The 27936-nt window shown below is 41.8% G+C and overlaps 1 protein-coding gene across 3 annotated transcripts; it reads right to left on the bottom strand.

Annotated features, from left to right (window-relative positions):
* Window positions 1-238: 238 nt before the first annotated feature.
* nsd3 (nuclear receptor binding SET domain protein 3) lies at window positions 239-27850 on the bottom strand. Of its 3 annotated transcripts, none has more exons than XM_067614272.1 (25): window positions 27714-27850; window positions 23721-24580; window positions 21978-22226; window positions 21707-21869; window positions 21388-21542; window positions 19712-20335; window positions 18855-19047; window positions 18662-18762; window positions 17933-17978; window positions 17692-17822; window positions 16831-16956; window positions 16603-16729; window positions 16313-16513; window positions 14258-14437; window positions 13402-13548; window positions 8468-8624; window positions 7206-7408; window positions 6985-7097; window positions 6722-6868; window positions 6502-6624; window positions 5152-5268; window positions 4905-5046; window positions 3363-3469; window positions 3068-3272; window positions 239-2276 (listed from the first exon to the last, which is right to left on the bottom strand). In XM_067614272.1, the coding sequence occupies exons 2-25, from the start codon at window positions 24534-24536 to the stop codon at window positions 2005-2007; spliced, it is 4845 nt and encodes a 1614-aa protein (XP_067470373.1). In that variant the 5' UTR covers window positions 24537-24580; window positions 27714-27850; the 3' UTR covers window positions 239-2004. The 3 variants fall into 3 exon arrangements, with proteins under 3 accessions (XP_067470373.1, XP_067470380.1, XP_067470390.1); XM_067614279.1 differs by having other exon boundaries at window positions 16831-16866; XM_067614289.1 differs by lacking the exon at window positions 13402-13548.
* Window positions 27851-27936: the final 86 nt, after the last annotated feature.

Raw genomic sequence — 27936 nt, 5'->3', positions numbered from 1 at the left:
ACTCCCCATTTTTTTAAATAGTCTATTTCACTTACACCTTGGTGGGGAGGGAGACAAATTACTGCACTGGTGTTTGAAAAAGAAATTGGTATAAAATGTGGTGCAATAAATACAAAAAATTTGAATTTGACAGATGAGCGATTAAAAACACTGTACAGAAGTTTTGTATTTGTACATTATACTGGACTGGACTGTTGTACACCATTATGTCTTTATATATATAAAGCCCAGCCTTGTAAGACGTTCCCCTGGTGGAAAAAATGAAGAGGTGCCTCTGTCAGACGCTGGAGGGCTTTTTCTGTAACAGACGAGGCAAACAGGCCGGGCTGGCAGTTATTCCTACTTGTGCCAAAAACAAACAACAGCTTTCAGGCCACTTTCCTCAAAAAACCCCCCCAAAAAACAAAAAAAAAAAACAACACTCGCCCAGCTCTCACCAGGTTTCTGACCGAGAGGAAAAAAAAAAAAGTTACAACACAGTTTGAATTCCGACGTTACTACAAGAAGAAGAGGTATCCATTTTGAAACACTTGTCATATGTTCTTTTAATATACATTTCTGTATATGTATGACCTAGTTAAATTGTGTAGCGACAAGGCATGTGAAAGTGCTTTTCAGAAAAAAGTTTGGCAAAACAAAAACAGAGAATTTAAAAAAAAAAACAACAACAACAAAGCATTAGCGGTCACAGTACACGACGTTACTGAAATGGACTGCGTCTGGGCAGTAGTTCCTACAACCAGAATCCAACTGAGGTGATCCCGTAAGGCTGATTAACAATACTTTAAGACAGCACCAGTGCTCAGAAGCTGGGCCCCTCCGTCTACGATATACAAGTGACAGTAACGGCTCAGAGGAAATGCGGAACAGAACTTTTATCGAAAAAAAAGGAAAATCTAAAAGGATCTGTCTTGTTTAAAAAAGCGTTTCCTTCCTCCAAGAAACAACCGGAGAGGCGAGGCTCCGTCCCTCCTGATCTGTAAGTACTTTACAATATTATGAGCCAATTATGTACACAATGGCGAGTGAGACTGGCAATATGAAAACCACAAGTACTTCTGTAATGTCATACCATTACACTATATACCATTATACAGTATTTCACCTTAATAGGACTATTTTCACAAGGAGGTCTGCGTAATGCTTAACACCTAAACAAACAAACATAATACACCACTCACCGAGATGAAGTGAGAGAATCTGTCTGTAAACATTAACAAACATAGATACGTATATAATTATATTCATCTATACCCATAAGTATATTAAAACCATGTTTAAGGAAGGTTGGAATGTAGTGTGGTCCTGAAAAAAATTGCACAAAAAAATCGGTCATTTCCCTCCTCCTTTCCTCCGAGAAGAGATAAACACGATGACGGATCACGTCAGGAGTGATGGTCGGCCGTGGAGGTGCGTGTGTGTGTGTGTGTGTGTCTGTGTCTGTGTGTGTGTGTTTTTGTGAGAGAGATGCCGACCACAGCTTACAGCAGGTAAACCGAGAGAGAGAGGAGCAGCGAGGTGGAGAGGGTTCGGCTTCGCACCTCCTCTTCCTCCTCTCTCTAACCTCTCCCTCCACCTCACTCGTCGAGTTCTTCAAAGTGCCGGTTAACTGACAACGTGACAACACTTAAAAATTTCCACAGCTGTAAAAATTAAAAAAGGAAACAAAATGAGGTGGTGGTCTGGGCCCTTCAGTGGGCGCAGGCGAGCTGTAGAGAGTGTTAGTAGTGGTGTTTATGGCAAGAGAGGAGGGAAACGGTGCACAATGATGCCTGGTCACTTCCCCTGCCGACACCCCCAATCGCTCTGTTCTCGCCACGAGTGGCACCGAGGTGTTCGTCGGAGTGTCTCGGTTCTGCAGAGCAGCCATCGCACTGGTCAAAAGCACTGTATTCCCTTTCGTAGTGCACTGCTTCAGATCAGAGGTGGACTGGAGCCCGGAGAGAGGCTCTGGCCAACAGGAGCGTACTTTACAGGGAATGAGGTATTGAGGGAGCTGCTGCATCACTCTGATGCCGGCTGGCCCGGCTCCGTCTCAGGCTCCTCTTTGACCCTGACGGGGCTCAGAGCGGAGTGGCGCAGCTGAGTTGAGCTGGGGTTGGAGTCCAGGGGGCTGAGAGGGTTGTGACTGGCGCAGCAGGGGCGGCCCTCCAGCGAGGAGGCGGTGAGCGCCCCCGCTTCGTGATCCCGGCAGAACGAGCGAGGGCAGAAGTCACAGAGAGACGAGGCCGGGGAGCCGCAAATACTGCAGTCGTGCCACGGACATTCCCAACGTCCTGCAGACAGGAAGAGAGGTCATTATGGACGTAATGATTTCAGATTTAAAGGTTAGATTGGTCGGTTAATCTGATCAAACTGATCCATTTTGCTATCTGGTCTATTCTGTACACACAACATCTATTTCCTGTCTGTCCGTCCTAGAAGAGGGTTTCCTCCTCTGTTGCTCTTCCTGAGGTTTCTGCCATTTTTTTCTTTCCGTTTTCTCTTTTTTTCCCTTTTTTCTGTTTTTCCTTGTCCAAATCAAGGGTCTAAAGATAGAGGATGTTGATTGCTGTACAGATTGTAAAGCCCCCTGAGGAAAATTTGTGATTTGTGATATTGGGCTCTATAAATGAAATTGACTTGACTATCTGGATATAATGGTTGAAAAAACTTATAATTATTGTTATACAATTCCAAAACTACACCCTACTTGTTGATATGATGATCCCAACTACGCCAAGTAAGCACCAACTCTTGTCTGTTCATCATTATTACAGATAACATATTCTTTCCAACTTCTGGTAGTATCTAACCATGGAGATAGTTTTGGTTTTATTTGTGAGGAGAATTTGGTTTGTAGTATTGAAAGCACTGAAAAATTACATTTAAAAAGATTTAACAGCAAAGTGAGAGCAGGCTGATGACAAACTAATGAAGTGGTGTTTTTTATACTTCTGCATCATGTTATAACAGGAAAAGTTCACTGATTGAAATTAAACATGTGGTATTATTGTAGTGAAACCATAAATACGGTTGAAAGCAGCTGAAATGACCATGAAAAATATCAAGCTTATTTCATCATTACCGTATGGCGGCTTGGTGAGGTTGAGACACAGCAGGTGGTACGCTTTCGGACAGTCCTTCCTATCACACATCACCAGCTCTCCTCCCTCTCCGCAGCAGAAACAGAAGTACTCGTGTGCATGTTTGCCCTCCGGCCGCAGCTTCCGCTTCTTGGGCTTCAGCTTAGCGTTCCTGGCCTTCTCCTCTTTTTCCATCACCACAGCACTCTGGAGGAAATGAGAAGAGGAAAGTAGTGTCAAACACAGCCGTGAAAGTCAGGATTGGGCTGTGATAGGAATTAGCAGTAGTGTCCTCACCGTTGGCTGGACCCCGAGGAACCCAGAGCAGTTATCTGATCCACAGTGGCACGACGTTCTCCTGTTGCCCACACAGTGCAGGTTGTAGTTAAACGTCAGCTCTGTGCCTGCAGGAACAACAGGGACGACATTCATATAAAAAAAATAAATCATCTGAATCACTGTAGGTTTGTGCACTGTTAACATTTGTGACACAATATATCCAGACCAGCCAACCCTGGAGCACCACTTCAGTGATCTAGATGCATCAGATGCAAATCAATGCTGTTCACACAATGAATTATTGCACATTATTTGCATACATACACATTACAATGCATCATTTGCATGCATGCAGCAGTCAAACAGACAAAAAAGTGGCTGATATGAAAATTCTTGACACGATTAACAGATTGTTTACAAGAATATCTGCAGATGCCGACACTGTTAGTTGGTCATTTATGCCTCTTTGTCCATTTGTCTTTCACCTTCTTAAACGTAGTTTACCAAGAACACAATTTCAATCAGGCTACTCACTAAACTGCCACTACTGCTGTGTTTATGTAGTTTCTATTGTTTACACCTCCACAATAATAAAACTTTAAGCCAATTTGATTTTTAAAAATATGGTTTTCAGCTAATTTGAAAAGATGATGATGTAGCTGTAAAACCCAAACCAGCCTAAACAGAATATTTTGTGGCTATGGGGAAATAAATAATGGTTAATATGACTGTTCTCAGTATAGGAAGGTTATTACTTAATGATGACCTAATAACAAAACAGGCTGAATATGAACATTGCTGTTGAAACTGTAGAAGCAATCACTTCCCTTCTTACATATTGTACTTTGTTTCCTTTCCTTGAAATTTTCCTAGACTAGGCAAAAGTTATAGACTACAACACACACACATACATACACACACACACACACACACACACCTCCCATTAACCTTCTAAGTAACATTATTTCTGCGCTCACTTTTTTTCATCATGCCATGATCTGCTCCTCTCATTACGGTTATGGGTTTGGCTGCGATAATAATTATGAATACAGTTCTACGAAAAGTCACATTTAACAATATGTGACAAGGATAATATAACGTTGTGTTGCCAATTTAAATGCCTGGTGAACAAGCGAGCTAGCTTGCAAATTAAGTAATGTTAGGCTAATGTTTTAAACATTTTCCAAAGGTTGTCAGGTCTGTATTAACTTAAGTTAACTCAATTCACATTTTCAGCTTTCCACATCCACCTCAGTCCGTTTATCTTTGCAAAGGAGTTAAAAGAACCGTTCTCACTTGAGGAACCAGCCGTCCGGAGTGAGGAGGGGGAACGAGAGGGATAAAATCGATGTCATGTTGCTGTTGATTTGCAGTCTCTTGAAATGACATTACGCATTTATTAATCATGATCATCCCAGGTGGAAAATGAATCCGGCGCTCACAGGCATTACCGGCTTTTTTGCGCACTCTCGAGTGACAAATTGTACCGGCGTACTTTGATGTCAAAATGCGTCCAGGTTGGCAGGTCTGTATATGTGTGATGTTCTCATGTGAACTCACCAGCCTCGATATCACAGAGGGTGAAGAGTCCGATGCGAACGTCTCCGTTGACCGTCCACTTCTGAGTTTCACAGTTGGGGCTGCAGCTGTGGTTCATAAACCGAGATGAGTTTCCTTTTGGGCCGGCGTCGATCACACGATCCTAAAAGCAAAGACGGACATTAAGACAAAAGGTTTCTGCGATACATTTGGAGGAGGGGTCTCTCCTGAACAGTGTTTCAGTGTTTGTCAGCGTGACTGATGTTACCTTGGTGAGGGTGAGCATGTAGAAGTTGGTCACGTGATTTTCGTGGGCGCGTTTGATTCGCTGCTGGCACTCCTCTGAATCGATAACCTCTCCTACATACTCAGTCACAAAATCGCCCTGTAGGAAACATTTTTACATGATGTTTTAGGTGATATGCAGAAACCCTTAATGGGGCAAACCACTGATTTTACACTTCAAGTTTACTTCACTTGTCACGAGGAAGAACAGTTGTATAATTTCTTCTTGAAAAAATAACTCTGATGATGTCATCAGTAATGTTTTTAATGTAAAGCCTGGATTACAAACTGAAGATGTGGAGGGTTGGGTAGGGGTCACATGATCGGATCAAATATTTTTGGACGTTTGTTGATACAACGGATTAAAATCAGGTAATCTCAGTCTCTGCTGCTTCAAACTATTTTTTCTTTTATCACTTTATCTGAAGTGAGAAGAAGACACAGAATCAGCGTCTTTCACAAGGATATTCTGACAGGGTGCGGGGTTGTTACAGTCACTGAACCTGTGATCTTATTATATGGAAAATTTTGATCACTGATAATAATTTTGCTGGTATTTAACTGGCAGCTGAAGGTAACCCTGGAGCCAGTGATACAACTCTGGTTTAAACTGTGGCTGTGGACTTTTATGAAATGTCATCTCTCTTTATAGCCTTGTCTCCTGACATTCTGCACTGTTACTATCTAATAAAGGAAAAAAAACTACAATATTTAAAAAAAATGACCATCTTGTTCATTGACATTCAATCTCTTTCACTCATTCTCAGCCCTGAAATCATGACTGAATTTTAAATTTTCTTTTTTCTGCGTTTCCTGTCAGTTTTCTGAAGTTTTTTGCATCCACATTTCTCCTAACAAATGAGAGTTTGTCCTCAATTAGAAAACATACAGTACATTGTTGTGACTAACATGATGGTCACCATTTAATTTATAACTGCTATCAGTGATCTACCTGGCCTCAAAACGCTTCTGAATTTGCTTGTACTTAAACATTGAGTCCTACTGTTATTAATTTGACACCTTGAAGTAAATCTTGACCAAAAACAAACATATTGTCCCTGAGTAATTAAGTCCTTGTCCCTCTTTGGTCAAAAAAGTCCATCAGAGGGCAGCACTGGGCCGGCACGTAATTCTAAGTTATGTTTTATCAAATTGTACTGTTAAATGTCTGTTTTATAGACATCTGTTTTGCATACAGTATGTTCAAGAGAAAGATGGTTAAGATGTGGTTTGATAGTCAAGCCTTTCATGGTTTTAAGTGGGTTGGTTCACATTTAAGATGTAAGTAAACACAACAGAATGACTGAGACTGAAAGTTAAGCTTGACACCCACCTTCCTCAGAGTCTGGTTGGTCCTGAGGCCCCAGCCACGACCATCTGTCTTTATCACCTCTGTCTCTGCATAAAGCCGTTTGGAGAAACACTGGTTCTCACAGTTATCTCCTGCAGGACAAACCTGTCAAGCGACAACATGAAAAGGTAAGAAGTTATGAGGTGGCATTTAATCACTCAAGAAATCAGTTAAACAAACGATGACCAACATGTACACAGACCTGTGGATGGCACTCGTACTGCAGCATGCGGTTGAGACACTGAGAGTCGAGGCTGCAAGGATGCTCGTCTGTTGGTCTGCAGTTGCATCGTGGGATTTCTGACAAGTCAGCGACGTGCACCTGCACTTTGCCTACTGGTTTGTTGGACTGACACAGGAAATCACACCCACATAATGAGTCGAGACACATTAAAAACAACTTCAACTTAAGTGTTATACATGTTTGGGTTGTTTGTCGTGGGTGCGATAATGACTTAGCATTACCTTGATGAATTTGTACGGTGGAGGTTTGCGAGAGTTGCGTTCCTGCTCCAGAGCCTCCCTGCTCTCCCTTTGAGCCTTGAGTTCCTGAAACCGCCGGGCTGCTTCCTCCAGAGCTGAAACACACCGACAGCGTCTTAGAAATTCATCTTCCCAGCTGTTTTACAGAACTAAATCACAAGAGATTTGTCTTGAAGTAGGAGAAAACCTTTAATGATAATTACCTTTCTTGAAGGTTTTGTTGATGTTGATCTGCCCCGTGACAAAGTTCTTGTCATTTTCCACGTAGGGGAAGACGCGGCCCTGGTTGATCCAGTAGTAGTCATGGGAACCGAAGAAGAAGACAGGGAAGTCACCGATATCGTGGCGAAGGCTCTGAATGTTGGATGGCACCAAGCGAGGGTTGCAGATCTCCGCTGGCCACCACCTGAAAGAGAGCAGGACAGAGACATAGTTCAATAAAAAGGAGAAGATGAGGAGATAGAAAAGTGAGGACAGAATAGTAATCAAAAAAGATGACAGCCTGAGGGTCACACTAGCACCAAACACTTAAGATATTTACTTTGCTTCTCATTCATCTGAAACCTTTGTGAAGGACAATTTCCATCATTTTTTTAAAGGAACCTGCAAGGCTCCTGGAAAACCACAGGTTAATAGAAACTATGTTTTTTCTTAAATGATGAAGATATTATTTTTGTCCCATCACCTCACCTATGCTAGCAGACTACAAACTGCATAAATATCAAAGAGCATGTCTCACAGTCAGTTGTGAGGCAGGAAAACACCACTGCTGCACTCTCTGATCAATATTTCCTGAATACCTGCATCTATGATATAACATCACACATCCTGTTTCACAGTTTGCAGCGGATTTGTTGGACTGAACTCAACAGATAAGTCTGGAGATATTCTATATTTTTATTATTGTCAACAAATCTCATAAAAAGACCAAAAGCAATGTTGTGCAAATCATTTTCAATACTTTCTAACTTCTCCATTTTTGTGTGGCTCTCAGGCCCAAGCCCCTGTATTCTTACAGAGGACAAGTCTTTGAAAACAGTTCACAAGCTTATAGTTTCAACAAGCTAAAAATCTCCTTAAACAGCTGGGCAATGTAGATTTTAGCAAATGTTACTCAAACAGGAGTAAAAAGTGTATTTTGGGGGGGGTGTGGACTTGGTGCTCGAGTATTTACAGCAGCAAGACTGTGTTTTGATGTTGTTGTTTCATGTTTTCATGAAGAAACATGTCACAGCGGGCAACGGTGTGTCTATGGCACAGAGTAATAAGGTATATCAAGCTTTGGAAACACAGACAATACTTCTAAGTAGGATCAGTTAATTTTTTGTTTTGGTCTTTTCATGGGTTTTTTTTTAATAAAAAGAGAAATACAACATATCACCTGACTTGTGCTTTAAATGTGACCGTACCATAAACTGGCAGTTGCACAACCCTCTGCAGTCTATAATCAGTGCTCTCTGCGTACCTGTAGTTACCCAGTTTGACCCAGACAATTTGTTTGTAGTGAGGTTTCTTCCCTGCCCTGCAATCACTGCAGGACCACGCCCCCTCCGGCATCTCCATCTCCAGACACTCCGGGTGGAAGGAAGCTGGGCATGAGTCGCAGCACAGCAACTTGCCTCCTACATTTGTATGTATGGATGTACACATGTATATATGTGTGTGTTTTTTGTGTATATATATATGTGTGTGTGTGTGTGTGGTGTGTGTGTGTGTGTGTGTGTGTGTGTGTGTGTGCATGCGTTGTGGGAAATGGGTATGCAAAGAGAGGAGGAGTGTACGATTAGGTGATGCACCTTAAAACCTGGACAAACTCTGAATCTCATTTGCAGACAAGCCAGAGAAAGGTATAAATACTACAAAACCAACAGGCAAATACAGCATCAAGTTAAAGTTTTCCAGGATCTGGTATGACAGGAAAACGGTGTCTTTGAATGGAAAATATTTTAACCTGAAGCTGCTTTACGAATTCATTATTCTGAACTAAGAAACTAAAGCCAGCAGCTTCTTCTTGAGTGAAGGCTGCATGAAAAGGACTGATAATGGTTGGAAGCCCCTGCATGGTGGGCGAGGGGGGGGTCGTCCAGTCAGTTGCAACTTTTACCGCAGAAGTTACAGCATGTCTGGCAATCAGATTCAGAGCACTGTACCAAGACCAGTCTATGGGAAATACATGCAGCAGCAGCACAGGAATAAAACCAGCCAGCGCATTAACAATGAATCAGGGTTGAATCAAAATAACAAATTATTGGCAAAAAGCAGGCATGCAGTCCTGCTGGTAAAGCAAACGTTTCCCATCACACATATCACATCCTGCACAGACCAGCTTGCATGGAATCTTATTTTTATAATATTGCAATTTGCCAAATTGTTCTTTCTTCTTTTAAGAATTGTTGTGCCGATATCACAACATTAAAGAGCGTAATGTCAATTGAGGATTCTTATATTTGATCTACTGTACTCATGTTGAGTCCAGATTGACAGTAAATTCCATCCAAGGCAGGTCAAAGCTCAAGAAAAATGGAGGTGAGCCGAAATTTCATTTCATCTGACAATTTCAGTTAAACATAAAACTTAGTTGCAGTCGGCATAAAGGAGGTGAAGCTGGACAAGGCCTTTCAAAATCAAAAAACAAGCCCAGAGTGCTGAAGCAGAGAAGCAGTGCGTCTCCAGCAGCGATAAGCTCCACAAACCACAGACAGAGCCAAAACTGACCCAGAGCATCCAGCATCAGGGCACCTGACAGTAGTTCTATTTCATTCTTCCTGACCGCCAGTGGCAGTGCTTTACACTGGATGTTATCCGTCTCACGCACACACACAGGTCGAGTATTTAATATCAACAAAGTCACATGTGACCTGGGAAGACGTAGTGTATATAAACCCACATCACACATAAGATGTCCCTTGTATCTTCTCGTGGCAGATAATCCACAAATGCAGATTGAATCAAAATAAGAAGATAGCCGGTGACTTTTTAAGTGCTCGCCCTTGCTGTATTGCTGTTGGTGGACAACGTCTCAGTTACTCCCTGACGAGTGCTTTTGCTCATTAGTTTTGATGAAAAGTGTGACTGCTCCCCATTAAGTGGTTTCGCTTGTGGGTACACTTCTTTTGCTGTGATAGTTGCTGTAGAGGCGCTTTGGTGTCGTACATTAAGGGAACAGGTTATTCGCTCCCCGTTGTTTGGTCACTCATTTTGTAAGTTCAGCAGTAATAACAGTTAGTTCACTAGTGTCTTGTTACTGAGAAAGTTGTTTTGATTTGAGTTTTGGAAACTCACTGTATTTAGCAAATTGATTGATTGATTTTTCTGTTACCAGAGAGTGCTTTCACTCCTGAGTAGCCAGTTATCTTTGGTATAAACACATTAAAAAAATTAATTTAAGACATAAAATTGAGAATATAAGTTATTCATATTGCGGCCCACCATACTGGAATCACGTTTGCCGTGCCTGCACGTCTTCACTGCTAGCTACCGATGGCTATGACGAATGCCCCTCATGCATCGGTGTTGTACACCTGAAGGAGGGGCTATCTGACAGTCAGTGCATGACTTGCAGCCTCATAACACGGGAGCTGAAGCAAGCCTTACTTGCTGAGGTGGAAGGACTGCTGCCTGAAGGCCAGCCTCCACCTGGTGCCTCTTTGAATGTACGGAGTGGGCCGAGATGCTCCCCAACTGAGGGTGCCCTGCCTAGGAAAAAGGCCAAGAAAGTGGACTGTTTGGCAGCTAATGTCGATACACTAGTGTTGCTCCTTAACCTCCAGTCAAGCAGGGGGACTGCTATCCAGATGGACAGCCCTTTGTATCTCACCCTTTGAGCCTCTGGAGCAATCAGGGCTGAAATGGTCTTCAGCAAAGGTTGCTTTTCTTCTGACGATGGCATCCGCGAAGCGTGCGAGTGAGTTTCACGCCTTGTCGGTGAGTTAAGCATGCATGCACTGGAACTGGAATGGTACAGGGGTGGCACTAACTCATTGTTCTTCCCAAAGAGGTTGGCTCCAGCACCCTCTAATCAGGTCATTGAGCTGGCAGCTTATGACCCCTCATTCCTACAGGATGAGGAAGCTGATTCAGCAGAATTGCTCTTCCCAGTAAGGGCCTTGAGGCGTTATATACAGGCAAAGGCTGGCTTTCGCCACTCTGATAGCCTGTTTGTCTGCTATGGGGACCATAGGAAAGTGCACACCCTGTCCAAACAGAGGCTTTCCAGGTGGACTATTGTTTAATATCAGCTTAATATCAGGGGCCACTCCTCCAGAAGTCTCCACTTCCTGGGCAATGATACGGGGGTCCCTTTAAGTGAGATTTGCACTGCAGCTACCTGGGCTACATCATGCACCTTTGTCACCATTTTTACAGGGTCAATGTTGCTGCTCCCCATGCAGTAGCAGCAGTGGTCTTTCAGGAACCCTCAGGCCGTTCCCGGTAAGGTGGGTTTCCTTGTGACTATGTTAGTAATGGTCATCCAGTGTTAAGCACTGCCTCTGGCGGTCAGGAAGAATGAAACAGAACCAGAGTTACGTACGTAACTACAGTTCTATGAATTCTGGACGACCGCCAGAGTTCTTGGTTACTCAGAATCCTGGTGAGAAGATTCTGGAGGGACGTTTCCTGACGGCATGAGCTTATATACGCTACATCATCCCAGATCATAAGTGACTTTGTTGATGTTAAAGATTTGACCTGCATGTTCGCGAGACATATAACACATAACAGTGTTAACGCACTACCTCTGGCGGTCATCCAGAATTCATAGAACTTTAGTTACATACGTAACTCTCATTTAACTACTGCAGGTTAAATGACCAATTATGTTTTCCCAGTGGAGATATTTTACTCATTTAAAGGACTGTTTATTGCAGAGATATTTACTCAGATTGACTGTTCATGCACAGCATAAACCAGTCTCACAATGAGCCTCAGGCAAGAACCATGCATACTAAAAGATTATTTTGTCGCAAAACTTGCTGCATTCACCAATTTTCTTGTACTCAGAATTATTTGTTAGGTACAAACAAAATAAACCAGTAACCCACGCCTGTTGTTAGAGTCATATACAGACAGTCTGCCTTTGTCCGCAGCGGAAACAACACCGGTTTGATTTAAGAATCATAATCTCTTAATCTGAATTAATTTAAATGTCACTTAAAGTATCAAATACTAATTATGTAAACGGCTCCTATTAGTGTTATATTTTTTTAAATCATAAATGTTGCTGCCTTAACATCCAAGCCCTACTTTCATGTCGTAATTGGTTGAGGTTGAGCTAAATTTAGTTGATACAATTAATAACATCTACACATCATATTTTATAAACTGCTCGTGTCTCGTAAGTAAAATCTTACACGGAAAAGTAACTTGTAAATATAATTGAGAAACAAATCCAGTGGAGTAAAGAGAACAATACTTCCCTCTGTACTCTGGTAGAGTTTACCAAGTAAACATACATGTTAAGTACAACAAAACTGTACTTAAGTATAGTACTTGAGTATAGTAGTTAGTTACTTTCCACTACTGTACACTGGCCTTTTTTAAAATTTTATTTACTGATTTTAGTGGCATATTTCATTTATATAGTTCAGTAGTTGTTAGGAAAGCTTTCAATTTGTAGTCTAGATTTACTGTTGCACAGAGAGTTGACCTAGAGTGTTATTGTCTCATCATTTTGACCTCTTACCATTTAAATCATGGTCCACTTTACTTAACAAGATGTTAATTTTTTAAAATCTAATTTATGTCAAGCCCTCTTTATGTCTGTCACAATACGCCGCTGCTCTGAATGGACGTCCGTGGCAGCTGTATCAATATTTTCACAATTGTTTTGTGTCCCCTAATGCGACTACTGACACCTCTAAATGCGTTCTGTTTTCATCTGCAGATATTCAACAGCAGGAATTGAAGCTCTGCAGAGTGAGATTCCTCTTTTTGTTATATCTGTGACTGAAACATGCTCACAAATAGAGCAGAACAGGCACCCTTATATAGCAATTTAGGGCGTTGATATTGCTCACGATCAAATCTCACTAGTGAGCACTTCCTCATGAACAACTATCATTCAGCAAGCTGAAACAGGAAATTAACAAGTTTGTACAGTTAAGAGTTTTGGTGAATCAGAAATGAATAGGAGACATTTGGGATAACACTAAGAAAATGTTCTTGCATGAGGCCCAATGTTATCCGTTAATGTGTTAGGGAACTTGGCTGAGGTTACTTCTTTAATGCACCACTCTGCATTAAAATTAACTGCAGGTTTAACCAGTTAATTAACGTAGCACCTCAAGGCTTTGAAATGAAAGTTGCGGACAAAAAGGGAAACTAAATAAGAATGGGAGCAGGCACAACACAAACACAAACCAGTGGGACAAAGGAGAAAGAGAAAAACTGTTCAGTTACCTTTCCCAACATTCTTTTTGGTAGCTGACGAAGGAGAGGGAATCATAGGTAATTTCAACTCAGCACGATTTGACTCAGTCAGAAGGTAGTGGGACTTATAGGCATATGAACTTAATATGGTGTCAGTAAGGTCTTGCACTAACAGCCCTACACAAGACACACAGGAAGAGACGGGGGTGAGCCGCAATCAAACTCGAAATTACCCAAATATTCACAAAAGAGAAAGAACGAACACACACAGTCTCACACACACTCACGCATACACACAGTTAAAACACAAGAAAGACACAAGTAAAACAAAGTTTGCCCCAACACAAAGAGGCCAAACAGTGCACTCAACTTATGTTTAACAGGAAAAAACTACAACATCAGATCATACCTGGATCACAATTATTTAAAAAAAAAAAAAAAAAAAGTAAATAGTGTGTTTTCTGACAGATTCTTCTAAGTGGAGTGCAGTGTAACAGCCTGGATCATTCATCATATTAGTATCGTAATGGAAAACAAACATTACATTTCACAGCACTGCTATTCATGAACAACAATGCCAAACATGAAACATGAAATATTAAAGATAAAATGTCTAAACAAAGTATGTGAGGTTTCAGATTTCATTCTTGAGGTGTTATCGTAGCTGCATGTGCCCAAAAAATGTGTCTAAGATTTTTTTTAAAAAAACTACAGTCATGGAGGGCGACTGGGTCCTCTTTTATGCATAGCGCAAGTCAGAAGACATCAGCCACCTGTGGTGAAATCATGAGCTTCTAGTTTTCCCTGATCCGCCTGTTCGGGGTTGCCGCTGAGTCTGAGGCTGCGGGAGAGGAGACCGTTAGCGAGTACAGTGTGAGGGGCTTACCTCTGGCACACAGGAAGCACCAGCCCACGTTGACGGGCGAGGTGAGGAGGCCGTTCCTCTTGGTGCTGCAGTGGCTGCTGCAGATCATGATGTGATGGGTGAGGACGACGCTGCCTGCCGCCACGCAACTGTCTCCCGTGTGATAGGCCACTGGACAGCGGATACAACGCATCAGACGACCTGGACAGGAAGCAGAGAAGAGGGACAAAAGATTGATGATGAAATAAAACGCTGTCTCTGCAATCACTTTCTATATACAATATAGTTCACTATTTTAACTGCTCACCATTTTATTTGACTTTTTTTTTTTTACTTTGACAATCTCAGTGTGATATGTCACATAGGACGATACACCTGTCAATAACGACGCAAAATAACAATGATCCTTAAATATCTGAAACCTCTATTTCCTGCTAACCACTGAGTACGCTAACGAGTATCTCTAAACGAGGGATGATTGTGGACACAGCCACAGTTTTGCCCCAACTCCTGTCCCCTCTGTTATTTTGTAAAAGAAGACAAAGATTATGTGAACAGCTCACTCCTTCAGTGGATTCATGTAGCTGTGATGCAGCACAGCAACCGGAGCTGTGAAAAGCTTCACTCTCTTTCTTTACAGAGTTTTTGACGATGAATTAGGTCAGATTTCTTTATGGGTTCCAGCTGTAATTAAAGGGATCCAATGGACAAATAAGACTGTCTTATTTAATTTGTTTGGCGTGCAAGACAATCACTTCCTCAAAGCTTTATGGTAGCATACAGGCAAAAGGTGGTTTCATAAGATGGCCACACGTGAAGTTTGGAGTGTATTTTCAGAACAATACATCCATGAGCGACTCTTAAAAGGATAGTTTTACTCACTGTAATTATTCCTCCTCTACAAAATGTACTTACAGTGTAAGTGATGGAGGACAAAATCCACAACCCTCCTTCTGTGCAAAAAATTATTTAAAAGTTTATCTGAAACTAATATGAAACTTCAGTCGTCCAAATGAGTCAAATCAAGTAGATACCTTTCAAAATTACAGTCTTTTTAGTGCCAACTTCTCTTTTTTAGTTACGATCCTTCCACTGCAGCTGAAAAGGAAAACGCTGTCCGTTGAGACACAAAGACGGAAAGTTTTGCTATAAAAACTGTAACTGTAGAAGATATTCACTTTATTTGACTAACTCAGACAGCTGAAGCCTCATATTATCTTCAGATGAATATTTAAATACATTTTTGCTCAAAACGAGGACTGTGGATTTTGTCCCCCATCACTTACACTGTAAGTGCATTTGGAGGGGATCTTCTAATGGTCAGCATGAACAGGAGGAAGCTAAACCTGTTTTAAAGAGTGCAAAATATTATTCAAGTTGAGAAAAATCCCTCAGGGGTTTTGAGAAGATATATCTCCATCACCATGCAAAACATTTTCATTTTCTTTGCTATCCAGCTTTGTGTCAACGGTACAAATTGTAGTTGATGGTGTCACCGTGAGACAAATGTTCTTGAGGGACATTTTTGGCACATTTTAAACCACAAGATACCTAAAATTTGTTGCAAACACAGTGCATCTCCTCACTTTTTTTCACATGGGATATTTGCAGCAAAATAATGCACCATCATCTGAGGACATTTCCAGGAACGGGGCAATTACTTTATTTTTCTCCAATTGTCTGCAGCCTTCAGACACCCTTCAACTAAAACCACATTTGGTTTCAGGTGGAACAGGATGCTTGTGGGAAGACTGTCACCAAATAATCTGCAGAAGTGCATCAGGTTGGCACTGACCAAGATTTCAAGGTGTGCCTCCTAAAAGTAGCACCCGTTTGTCATTTTTCTCTCTCTCAATATAATTTGTCTCAAGAAAAACACACTCTACATTTCATTTCTTCTTCGTGCACTTCCCTCTTACAGTACAGCTTTGACTTTTGATCTCATTATTTGAGCTTTTTCTGTTGCTACACTTACAGACATTTTGGTCTAAGGTGTAATAACTTTTCTTCACACTTTGCTGATGTAGCACAGTCATAACTGCAGACTCAAAACAGGAAATCAGAAAGTTGTTTTACCTTTGCTGGCTCGCTGCACGTCTCTCTCCAGGCAGCAGGTTGAGCAGCTGTGCTGAGGGCAGCTGAAGCCGCCGCCCGAACTGCTGGTGGTGCCCGGGAGTTTACGGACACAATCCTCGTGGTAGTAGCAGCCACATCCAGACACAGAGCAGCGTGTCACCTCCCGCCCCGCTGTTTTACAGCTGAAACACGGATGATTGCCTAGAAAAAGGATGACAGAGAGTCTCTGATAGTAAAGAGCAAAAAAGCTTTGGACATCAGACACAGTGAAGCTGAAGCGGTTCACTCACCATTTCTGCATTCCAGACAGGTGAACCTGCCTTCAGGTAGGGACGTAAGACCAAGACACTCCAGGTGAAATTGTCTGTTGCAGTCTCCTTCACACACCACCAAACCCTCTCCATACACCTCACAGATCTGCACACACACACACAAAGTTAAAACATCATACAACTAAATACCTGTACATCTTCAGAAGAAAGTGAATATAAGAAAGAGGAATCATGAGCAATGCTTACCTGGCAGACAGTGTCCCTCTTCCCCGTGCTGCTGTCCTGACGAGACAAACCAGAATCCACAGACTGAGTATCTGAAGCGTCTGCATCTGCAGCTGCTGGACTATCAAGACTCTTCCCAAATAAACCCTGTGAGATAAATAAAGACCACGCGTGTTGATGTGTCCTGCGTGCAGGAAACCAAGCCTCGATGTTTAGTTACCATATTGGCTCAAAAAATAGCCCTGATTATACAGGACAACCTTTTCCAACCGCAATTATATGGAAAAGGAAAGAAATAGATGAATCTGTCTCAAATCTGATTCTGCAGTAAAGATGTCAGACACTTTTTCAATTTGTTTTCGCGTGTTAGGAGTTTATTAAATGAGCCATCAGAAACTCCCTCCCATTAATATGTGCTTCCTAAACGCTTTTGGGGCTGATTAACTCCAAAGGACACACAAATGTGAAGAAACTCACTAGCCTTAAAGCTACAAATAACCCACATTCTTATGCAACAGTCTCATTCTGTGAGACAATACTTGCTCCATTCAAAGAAAATAATCCGCTGTTGTGAAAGAATAAATGTCTTATAAATATAATACGACCTCCACTTTTAAAGATGTAATATCCAGAAGAAAAATATCATCTTATGTTTGTTGTGATGGTGTAAGAAGTCTTGCACACTACTAAAAATGAATAAATAAAGGATCCTAACAGAGAAAGTTAAACAAATAGAGAAAGTTAAACAGACAATGATTCAGGAGAGCCAAAATGTAGATTCTGATTTGTTTATACGGATCATGTGTACAAAAGAAATCAAATCAAATAATATTTTCCTCTTTGTGTGTGTGTGTGTGTAGTTTGTATGTTTTCCAACCCTACCTGCGGATCGTTGAGGCCTCTTGAGTCGGAATCAGAGGTATCTCTGTACTGAGATGAAGCCATCTCCACATCTGTTGACGCTCTGCTTCGCTTCTTCAGTGGCTTGCAGGCGTCTGAGATCTCACTGGCTCCTAAAAGATGACATGACGGATGATAAAAAGGATGGATTTCACTTTCGGGAAATACAAGGGAGTTGCCACCAAAGGCGTTTACAAAAGGCTTCAAAGAGTTGATGTTCTACCTTTCTGTGAGCCCGTCCTCAGTGTGGTCTCAGGAGCCATCTCCGCCTGTGATGAAGTTAAACATCGAGTTTTAGTGTACAGTTGTCGTCATTTTGATTCAGATGGTAGCAGGTTAGTTTGAAAAAATTTGGCACTTAAAATAGGACCACTGCATTGATGCAGCAGAGGTACAAAAACAGGAAACTAAAGCAAAAAAAAAACTTTCAGAGCAACACAGTGTGACATCTTCCTGCAACAGTGCGTTGGCCAATCAAATACCTGATTAGTTTGTAACGTGAATGCTGTATTTTTACTGTTTACCTCACAATCATCATGACAAAGGATAATCATATGGCAGCCGTGATATTGTTCCAGTTGGAAATTATATTAAGAAATACAGTGCAGTGTTTTGGCATCTGTTAAGTCTTCAAACTTCCTGGATTTTATTTCACTGATGCAATCAACACTGACACTTCTATATATTTTTAAAAATGTTTATTATGGGAAATTTTGCATTTATTTAACAGCTGACAGTGGAGAGGAAAAAAGGTGTGTACAGAATTGTACAGAAAAAGTGTGGAGAGAGGGGCATGACATGGACTCAAACTGGGGACGATGGGATTATATGTTATGTTTCTTAACCATTTGGTCATCAGGAAGCATCACTATTGCAGTTTTTTATTTTTTTATTGTTTTAATGCAGTGCTATTTTCAGTCTGAACAGCAGGTTAGGTGAGGAGAACGGATACCTGTTCCTTTTTGGTTTTCTTCTTAGGGACGGGATCGTTGCCTCTCTCTGACTCAGACCTGCTCCTGACTGAACGCCGCTGCAGCTTCCTCTCCTGAGAACCTGAAAACGAAACCATGAAAGTATTGAGCTGTATCTCTTCCTGATTGTATGATGTCTCAACATGTCAAATAACATGTCTGGGTTTTACAAACCTTGTGGGCTACTGTGGTGTGAACCAGGAGAGGAGGTCTGCTGCATTCCTCCCTCCTCACTCCTCTGACTGGCGGGGGATTCTCTCCTCTCCTCCCCCTCTTCCTCCACGTCGTCCACGTCCCCATCCACGTCGCCGTCCCCGTCCCCGTCTTCCTCCTCCTCTGGACTGGGCTCCGGTTTAGCTCTGCTGTCCTAATCACAACAAAAACCCGTGCATATTAAAAGGGGACCTCTTATGTTTTTTGTGGTTTTCTGTTTTTTTATATACTGTTATGATGTCAGATATCTATGTTAAATACGATAAAAGTTTCAAAGCTTGAGGTTAACGTATACAGAAACGCTCCCTGCAAGTCAAAAGTCAGGGCTTCAACCTGCTCTCAACGCTTCATTTGTGGTGGGGTTTTTTTGCAGACGAGCTGACATCAGATCGTTGCACATGCCTGTAAATGGCCGACCATTCAGTAGCCTTGGTTTCTAACGTTGTTGCTATGTTTTTTCCATGTGTTGTTTGCGTTGTTCTCCTATCCTTCTACTAAAGTTTATTTCACGGTTTGTTTATGTAGCCTCCCGAGCGGCCAGAAGTCGGCTGTGATGCAGCTTCTGGAGGCTAACCAATCAGAACAGAGTGGGCTCATCGGGAGGGGGGCCTTAAAGAGACAGGAGCTAAGACAGCCTGTTTCAGACAGAGGCTGAACTGAGATAAATAAAGATTTTTTTGAATTATGAATCATGGAAAGCTACTCTAGTAGAGTCCCAGAATAAAAACATAGAGCTGGGAATGAGCATAATAGGCCCCCTTTAACTGACAGAATACCACTCATCTGAAAAAGTTGCCTTCTTCCTCAGTTACACCAACCTCAGGTGAGCAGTATCCAAGGTCGGGCTGCCTGGCCTCTCTCTCCACCCTCTCCTCTTTCTCTTCTTCTTTTTTCGGAGAGGGAGCTGCTTTCTTCTGCAGCAGAGGCCAGTCACACTTTGTGATCTCCACATTCAGCCTCTTCATGGTGATGGAGAGAGGCAGCAGCTTTCTTGCTGCTGCAGTTTTCCAGGCTCTAACTGGTGGTGGGGAATCCTGCCGTGCTCGTGCATCAGAACCAGCGTTCTGTTTAGGGGAGCCGATTTTACTTGGGTCCCCCCTCTGGTTTTTCTCCTCGTTTGATGCCTGGGAGTTCGTGTTGTCGTCTGTATTTGAAACGCTACACTGCCTACGTGGCAGTAGCCTTCTTGGTGGCTGCTCTCTGTCGGGTGACTTCACTCCTCCGTCCTCTTTCTTGGTTGTTGAGCCACTAGAGCGCCGGTTCCGTTTCTCCGCTCTGATGCTGGGTTTCTTGGCTGAAGGGGCCTCATGAGGGTCTGGATCAACATAAATGAAGGTGTAGTTGTCAATTCGCTCCTGCCGCGTCATCAGGAAGGCGTCCTCGGCATGGCCCACACCCACTTCCCACTGGGAACGCTCCCTTTGAGGGATAGGCTTCAGAAGCTGGAGAAGAAAACATCAAAAAGACACAAATCAACTTAAGAACTTCACGTGTAGATAGAGCACGACTGATCGGCGACATGATATTACACATTCTACACATACAGCATACAGTACCACAAAAAAGTTTGGACACACTTTCTCTTTCAAGGGAATGGGAAGTTCTGTACTAACTTTTAGATTATATGCAGTGAAACATCCCAAAATTGTTGTGTTGTCTGCTGCCAGAGGACACTGCTCCCTGCAGTTTACAGTAAACAAGGTCATTTTGTGTCTTTTGTATTAGAGGAAGCAGATTTTGAGCTGTTTTGTGGAGAGGACAGTTCAGAGCCACCTTCCACTAACACAAAATGTTTAACAGCTGCCAATTATGAAGTATAAATAGCTAAACTACAAAGTGTTTGCAATGCAAATTACACTGTCATTTTTCTGTTTTTGTAATATGCAAAAGAAACACAAATAATTTTCTGCATTTTGAAAATAACAAGCCCTAATAATGAAAAACTGTAAGTTGGCGGAGTAGAATATATAACATCAGAACAGATACTGGTGTGTAGAGTGTACTCAGGATTTAAGTTTATACAGTATATTCATTGTTGAACTGTAAAATACTTATCTGGTTCATTCTGCACAACTTGAAAACCTAAGTTGAAGGGTTTTTTTAATAAACCATGTGTAAATATTCATCAGTGAAAGTAATACTAGCCAGTATATTGTTATCTCATGTTTTCTCAGGATCTACATCAGTCCTACTACTTCTACCAGCTGTGTGATCTTTTTCTACACCTGTTTTATATATATGTGCATATGATTTAGTCATTGGTTACCTTATTTTTCCACAAATAAAAAGATAAAGGAACTCCTAATCGCATAAAATAAAATAAAATCCAATGAAATTGTCAATTTTAATCCTAATACATATAAAGCCTCAATCTTCTATTTTCTGGTGATACTGAATGTTGACTTTGACTTAATGATGCATTTATATCATCTGTAAAAAAACCTCATTATATTGGATAAGTTTATCAGAGGTTCTTCAGTAGACTCGTACGTACTTTGTGTTTTTCTACGGGGTTTGTGGCCTTGCGCAGAGTCTCAGCCTGAAGTTCATCAAACTGTTGCTTCCCCTGGTACATGACTATCCTCTTCTCGTGGATCCATGCTCGCTCTGCCACGCTGCCAAAAAACTGGACGTGATACTCCCTGTGACCTGTGCGGCAAATGAGAAAGTCAAGATAACAAGCTGCATAGTCTGTGCCTGATATACAGTATGTGAAACTAAATACGCAGGCTCGGGGTGTTAAGAGAGATCTCAAGCACATTTGTGTGCAAAAATCTTAACGACGGTCAGTGTTTGTCTGTGTTTATTCTTACCTCTGGTGTTGATGCGTGTGTGGACCTTCATCTGCGGGTCAGAGGAGACCATGCAGGGCCACCATGGGTAGGTGCCCACCTTGGACCACACCAGATCTCCTATCACAAACTCCTTACAGAAGCCCGTCTCTTGGATCACTGAAGGGTGATGGACTTTCGGAACCTAAAAACAGAACATAAATGGATCAATAGTCTGCTTTTGAAATAAAAAATAAAAAAAGTTTTTGTTTCATGTTTTAATTCTTTGGAGAATGAACGGTTGAGCTCTTGCCTTCGGCGTCTTTGGTTCAGTTTTGATAACGGTCTTCTGGGGCTTCTCTGCCGGGGCCGCGGGTGTCTCTCTCGGCTGGGGCGAGACGTGGGTGTCCTCCGTCTGACCTGTGGTACCTGCCTGTGGTTGGACCTGGTCCAAGCTCTGTTCCTGGACCTGCAGCTGCAGCCTCGCGCTCTTTTTCCTCTTCTCCTTCTTCCTCTCATGTCTGCGCTGCATCTGAGTGGCCTCGTTCTTCTGAGACTCCTTCTGAAGATTAAAAAATAGAAAAAGGAAAACAGCGGTGATGAGACATCAGTGGACTTTTCTGTAACGGCAACTCAAAAATGGATCCCTTTGCGAGACGATATCAAAACTTTCTCAGATATCTACTTCTTAAGTGATGCTGAAAGGATGATTAAAAGTAATCCAAGAGGCACACTGCGTAACATATTCCATATGAATTTTAATGGGACAGGTTACACTTCTATTTAGTGATGACTTCCTTGTAATTTCATGTAAGGTACGTGTAAGGTTGTTTGTTGTGTACTGTATGTGGAGCTGAAATAACTGGTTGTTCAATTGATAGACAGAAAATTAAACTGCAACAATTTTAATAATGGATTACTCAGTGAATATTTCAAGGAAAAATGACCACAATAACCTGGTTCAGCTGCTTCAAATCTGAAGATTTCCTGCTTTAATAAACTGAATATCTTTTGGTTTAGTTGTTATTATTCGGACAAAACAACAAATTTGAAGATGTCATCTTGTGCTCCAGGAACTTGTAATTGGCATGTTTCCCTATTTTGTGGCATTTTACAGTCCAAAGTATTCATCAGATTAATCAATAAGTGAAAGAATAGTTAGTTGCAGCCCTTTTGTATCGTTCAGGGTTTGGGAATAAATTTGCTGATTGCCACTTCTCTATACGATGCCTCAGATGTCTTTGAAGTTGCAAAACAATAATAGACAAAAATTAATAACCTAAAAATAAATAATTTAGTTTCTTACAATTGTCAGATTTCAATTATCCCTGATGACGGGCAATATAAAGACCCACAAAAAACAAATCTCAAGACAAAGCAGCGGCAGTGTGGGTTGAGGCTCTTTTTTTTCTCTCTTCTCATCTGGAAATTTGAGTATAAATTTTGATTGCAGAGATGCTCTATAATGTCTTTGAATGTAATTTTGTTAATATGCACATATTGATAAAAACGAGAGCTGTCGATCGACAGAAAATAAACCAACAACTCTTTTGATAATCGTTTTATCTCTTTGTAAACTGAATATATGTTTGGGTTTTTGGATTGTTGGTCAAACAAAACAAGACATTTGAAGACGTCACCTTGGGCTTTACGAAGTCATGATGATAATAAAAACAACCAAAGCAAAGTTTACGAAACACCAGATTAGATGATTAATATTATTTAGCAGACGCTTTTGTCCAAAATGACGAACAAATGAGGTACAATCCAGCCACAGTAGAGGCCAAATACGAATAAGTGCCACAACATTTACTTTCAAATTCCACCTCACACAAGTGCCACAAAGTTGGCGATGCAAAGAGAAAATGGTTTTAGCCCTTAAAATATATTTATAATGCTAATTGAGTGGTTTCTTTTGATAAGGATCAAGTATGTGTATAGTTTAAATTTAATCAACTACAAAGGACTATTCATTTCCCTCCAAAATGAATCGCTATCTGTGAGTGAGGAATGTAACTGTGTCTACAGTGGTTGTTATATCTGCAGCGTACACTACCTGCAGTTCTTGCAGCAAGTCTCCACACAGGGCAGATTCAAACAGCTCTTTGCCGTTCTGATACGTCTTGATGATCTTCAGCTTGATCTCCGGAGAGCTGGTTTTCTTCAGCACCCCACCGGGCGTGTTGGACGGGGTGTGGGAGGGCTGAGAAGAGGGTGTGCTGTCCACAAGGGAGGGCGGAGGGCTGGAGGAGGGCAGGTGTAAAGGGGGAGGAGGCGGGAGAGTGTGGGTCATGATGTGCGGCGTCTGGGGTAAGTGGTGCTGGGAGGGCAGAGGCGGCGGCGGAGGGCTCTGCGGGTGCGGGTGGGTTTGTATGTGAGGCGGGTTTGAGTGGAAGAGATGCGTGTGGTGGTGATGTGAAGGGTGGTGGTGGTGGTGGTGGTGGAGGTGAGGGTGATGTGTGGGCAGCGGTGGCGACACAGGAGATAAGGGTCTTTCCTGGAGGCCTGGGCCTCTCAGGACCGTCCCCTCCCCTGGCATGAGGCCGTGCTCTCCGTAGCTCCGTATGGCCCCGTAGCCGTTAGCCGAGCCGTTGGGGAACTGCGAGTACATGGAGAACTTGGCCTGCGGCTCGTACATGCCCAAACCTGGAGGGTAGCCATTCGAGACCTGCGGCATGTCCTCCGAGGCCGACGGCGGGTAGGAAAACTCTGCATCCAGGGCAGCATCGTAGGAGGGACCACCATCCTCACCCGGGTCACTGCCGGTGTCGCAGGTGCCTTCCTGTCTGATGTTGGCGGAGTCAATGAGCTGAGGGGGTTGCTGAATTGTATTTCCCATGATCCCTTGCATGAAAGAGAAGGAGAAATCCATTGTTGGGCTCCTGCATCCTTAACTGTCTTTTTCTTTGACTGGACCTGTTGAAAGAGATGTACGCAATTAAAAGGAGATGCAAACTGGCTCCGATTAAATACTTTTTTTTTTTTTCCAAAATCAGGACAGACAAACAACCCAAATACCTTGTTCAACATTATCTCAATTATCCTTTTTGAGGCTGAAAGAAATTATATGACATGTAGCACCACATTGACACAACTTATCTCTCATATTTACGCTCCGCAGCTCAGTACCAGATTATGGTAGAGTGCAGACCGCAGACTCCACCGTGGCAGAGTCATAATATTTTGTTCACAGGCCCCAAAACACACCAGTACTCCTGTTCAGGGATATTGTCCCCAGTTTGCTGTATTTCACTTATTTTGTGGTAATCTGATTAAATGTAAATGTATTTGTAAATATGCACCGTGTGAGCATAATATCAACTGACATCATAAAAGAGTAGAACCAGGGGGTCCCATCACCATAGCCTTGGGTTTAAGATGCCACATAACCACATTTACCTTTTGCATGTCTTCCTGTCTGTATCTAAACCGTTCAATATTAATCTTACAAACAAGTACGACCTGCCTTTACAGTTTCATCATTTAGTGTACTTTAGTGGTGCATATTTCCAAACAGATTTGCAATTAAACAAATTACCACAAACGGATTGCAACATAGTGAACCTGAGGGTCAGGGGTCTCTGGAGCAGTCGCCTGCTTTGCTGTGTTGTAACCCGGCCTTGATGCTTCATGAAGCCACAAGATATTATGTGACATGCAGCACCATCCTGAACACACAGATCTCTCTGATGTAACCTCCGCAGCACCCTGGAGCTGAAATGATCAGTCGATTGACAGAATATTAATCTGCAACAACTCCTCTTCATTTAAGCATCGTTGTAATTGTTTCAGCAGAAACACCAATTATCTACTTTGAGAACACACACACAGCGAGGTGCAGATAAGTGTGAGCGTCAATGCAAGCCAGTCACAAATAAAACCACCAAAAATCTACAGGTGCCAGCATCTGAAATATGAATATTTGCTTGTTTTCTTCATCTTCTGTGCAGTGGTGAAAGAAGTATTCAGATCCTTTACTCACATACTACTTAAGTAAAAGTACATCAGTATCAGCAGCAAAATGTTTTGGTTGCTCTGACTGTTATATTTTTATATCTGACATCATTATATTATTAATACTAAAGCATCAGTGTATAAGCAGCATGTTACTGTTGTAGCTGCTGGAGGTGGAGCTGGTTTGATCTACTTTATCTACAGTTAGCTAGTTTAGTCCAGTTGTTCCCAACCTAGGTGTCGACCAAACCAAAGGGTCACCAGATAAATCTGAGGGGTCGTGAGATGATTAATGGGAGAGGAAAGAAGAAAAAACAAAGTTCTGACACACAGATCTGTTTTCAGTTTTTGGACTTTTTCTCTAATCTTTGATTTTTCTGTGAAATATAGGATCATTTGAACATTTATTGAAATTAAACCATGTGAGAAGTTTAAAGGGAAAAATCAACTCATAGACATCTGAAATGTGACCCCGACTACACCCTGCTTTTTGTTTTTGTAAGACGTCAAAAGCTGAAAAGGTCGGAAACCAATTGTTTCTTTTTTCCCAATTGTATCTCTAAAAAGCTTATTATGTTATCCTTTGTGTCAAATCTTCATCTGAAAAGTAACTAAAGCTGTCAAATAAATGTAGCGGAATAGAAAGTACAATATTTCCCTCTAAAATGTAGTTGGAATGGAAGTATAAAGTAAAATAAGTGGAAATACACAAGTACAAGTACCTCAAAAGTGTACTTAAGTACAGTACTTGAGAAAATGTACTTTCCATCAATAGTCACTCGTCAGACAAAACAAGAAATCCAAATATGTCAAGTTGCGCTCTGGGAAATTCTGATGGACCTTTTTCAATAGTTTATAGACGAAACAATTAAAAAAGAGAACAAGAAGCAGGCTCGTAAAAGTCCCAACTCTTCCAAAAACAGGATAAACTCTGAGCCAACATCCCCATCAGTTATCATAAAACTGCTATCAAAACACAACACGAACTCCAGCCAGCTTGGCCTCCTCTTAACTTTGCCATTAATCATCTTTTTAGTGCTTTCTTCTCCTCAGAAACTACAGTATAGATCATTTTGTGTTTTTTCTTTATTTATTTCAGCAACACAAACACATGGTGTGTGGCCTGCAATCACAAACAAAACAAAGAGCAGTTGACCAGTAGCTGACACACACACACACACTTGACAGTTTTAAAGTCTGTGATGATTAATGATCAGGTTAAAAGTGTCCAGGAGATCCAGGAAGTGAACAAACTAATCCTCTTGATTGTGGTTTAATTAGTGGAGCAGACTCAGGCTGCACAACACTGCTGGATAACAGTGAAGTAAACATCCATAAAGGTGTCAACTAACGCTCACTAGCCACCTTTATCTGCTAAAGAGATGTTATTTAAGGCTCGTATCAAGTGTAGCAAACATAAATACCTGGTTGAAACAGAGTGGTTTCATTTATAAACGACTGCGCAGACACACACACACACACAAAACACTGTTTCACTGAATGATCTTATAGCCTTTCTGCGATGTTAGCCTGAAGCTACCTGGCAGCATCAAAGGGGGGTTGTGTTGAAAAGATGTTGAACCGTTAAAACCGTTAGCGAGAAAATACACACAAACACACACACACACACACACGAAACCGTGTTAATATCTGTCGTGTGAACACACACACGGCTAATTGTTTAATTTAAGTTATTGTTTATCCATTTATCACACATGGAGCAAAGATGAAAGGGAAAGCTAATGTTGGCTAGGCTAACGCTACACTGCCAATATGGCTGCCTTTTTTTTTTTTTTTTTTTTTTTTTTTTTTAGCCCCTTTAAATCAAATTGTCTGGCGAGATTATACCTCCATCACTGGCGGTTTTTAGAGGGAAGGAGAAATGTGGCCAAAATATATAAATAAGGATAGCAAGCGGGTGAAAATACGGACTGAGGGTTGGGGATAACAACATGCATCGACAGCGGCAGCAGCAACAGCAGCAGCAGCTTTGGCAAACACGCTTATCGCTAAAAAGCAGCAGCAGCAGCAGCACAGATTTTAATGCCCGAGTCTCGACATGCAGGCAAATAAAAATGAATAAAAACGTCAATACCTTCAGCGTGTCCCATTCTAAACACATACACCAGCCAGCAACGTGTCCTCGTTTAATGTATAGGTGTAGAAAAAAATGTAAAATAAAAAAATAATCCTGTAATATTGATAAAAGCGCAGGCCTTTTCCCTTTTTTCGTTTTAACGCAACAGAGAGGAGGAGGAGGAGGAGGGTGTTACGCTATCTGGTCGCTACCCAATCCCAAAGCTCGGCTCTTCCTCAAT

Source organism: Thunnus thynnus, chromosome 2 (assembly GCF_963924715.1).
Source record: "Thunnus thynnus chromosome 2, fThuThy2.1, whole genome shotgun sequence".
Lineage (NCBI taxonomy): Eukaryota > Metazoa > Chordata > Actinopteri > Scombriformes > Scombridae > Thunnus > Thunnus thynnus.
This window is presented reverse-complemented; position numbering and strand designations above follow the sequence as displayed.

Coding starts and splice junctions, on each gene's coding strand:
- nsd3 (XM_067614272.1), bottom strand. CDS start 24,536: ATGGATTTCTCCTTCTCTTTCATGCAAGGGATCATGGGAAATACAATT. Junction 16,957..17,691: donor GAGGCCTCAACGATCCGCAG/GTAGGGTTGGAA, acceptor TTTATCTCACAG/GGTTTATTTGGGAAGAGTCT. Junction 2,277..3,067: donor CCTCACCAAGCCGCCATACG/GTAATGATGAAA, acceptor TCCTGTCTGCAG/GACGTTGGGAATGTCCGTGG.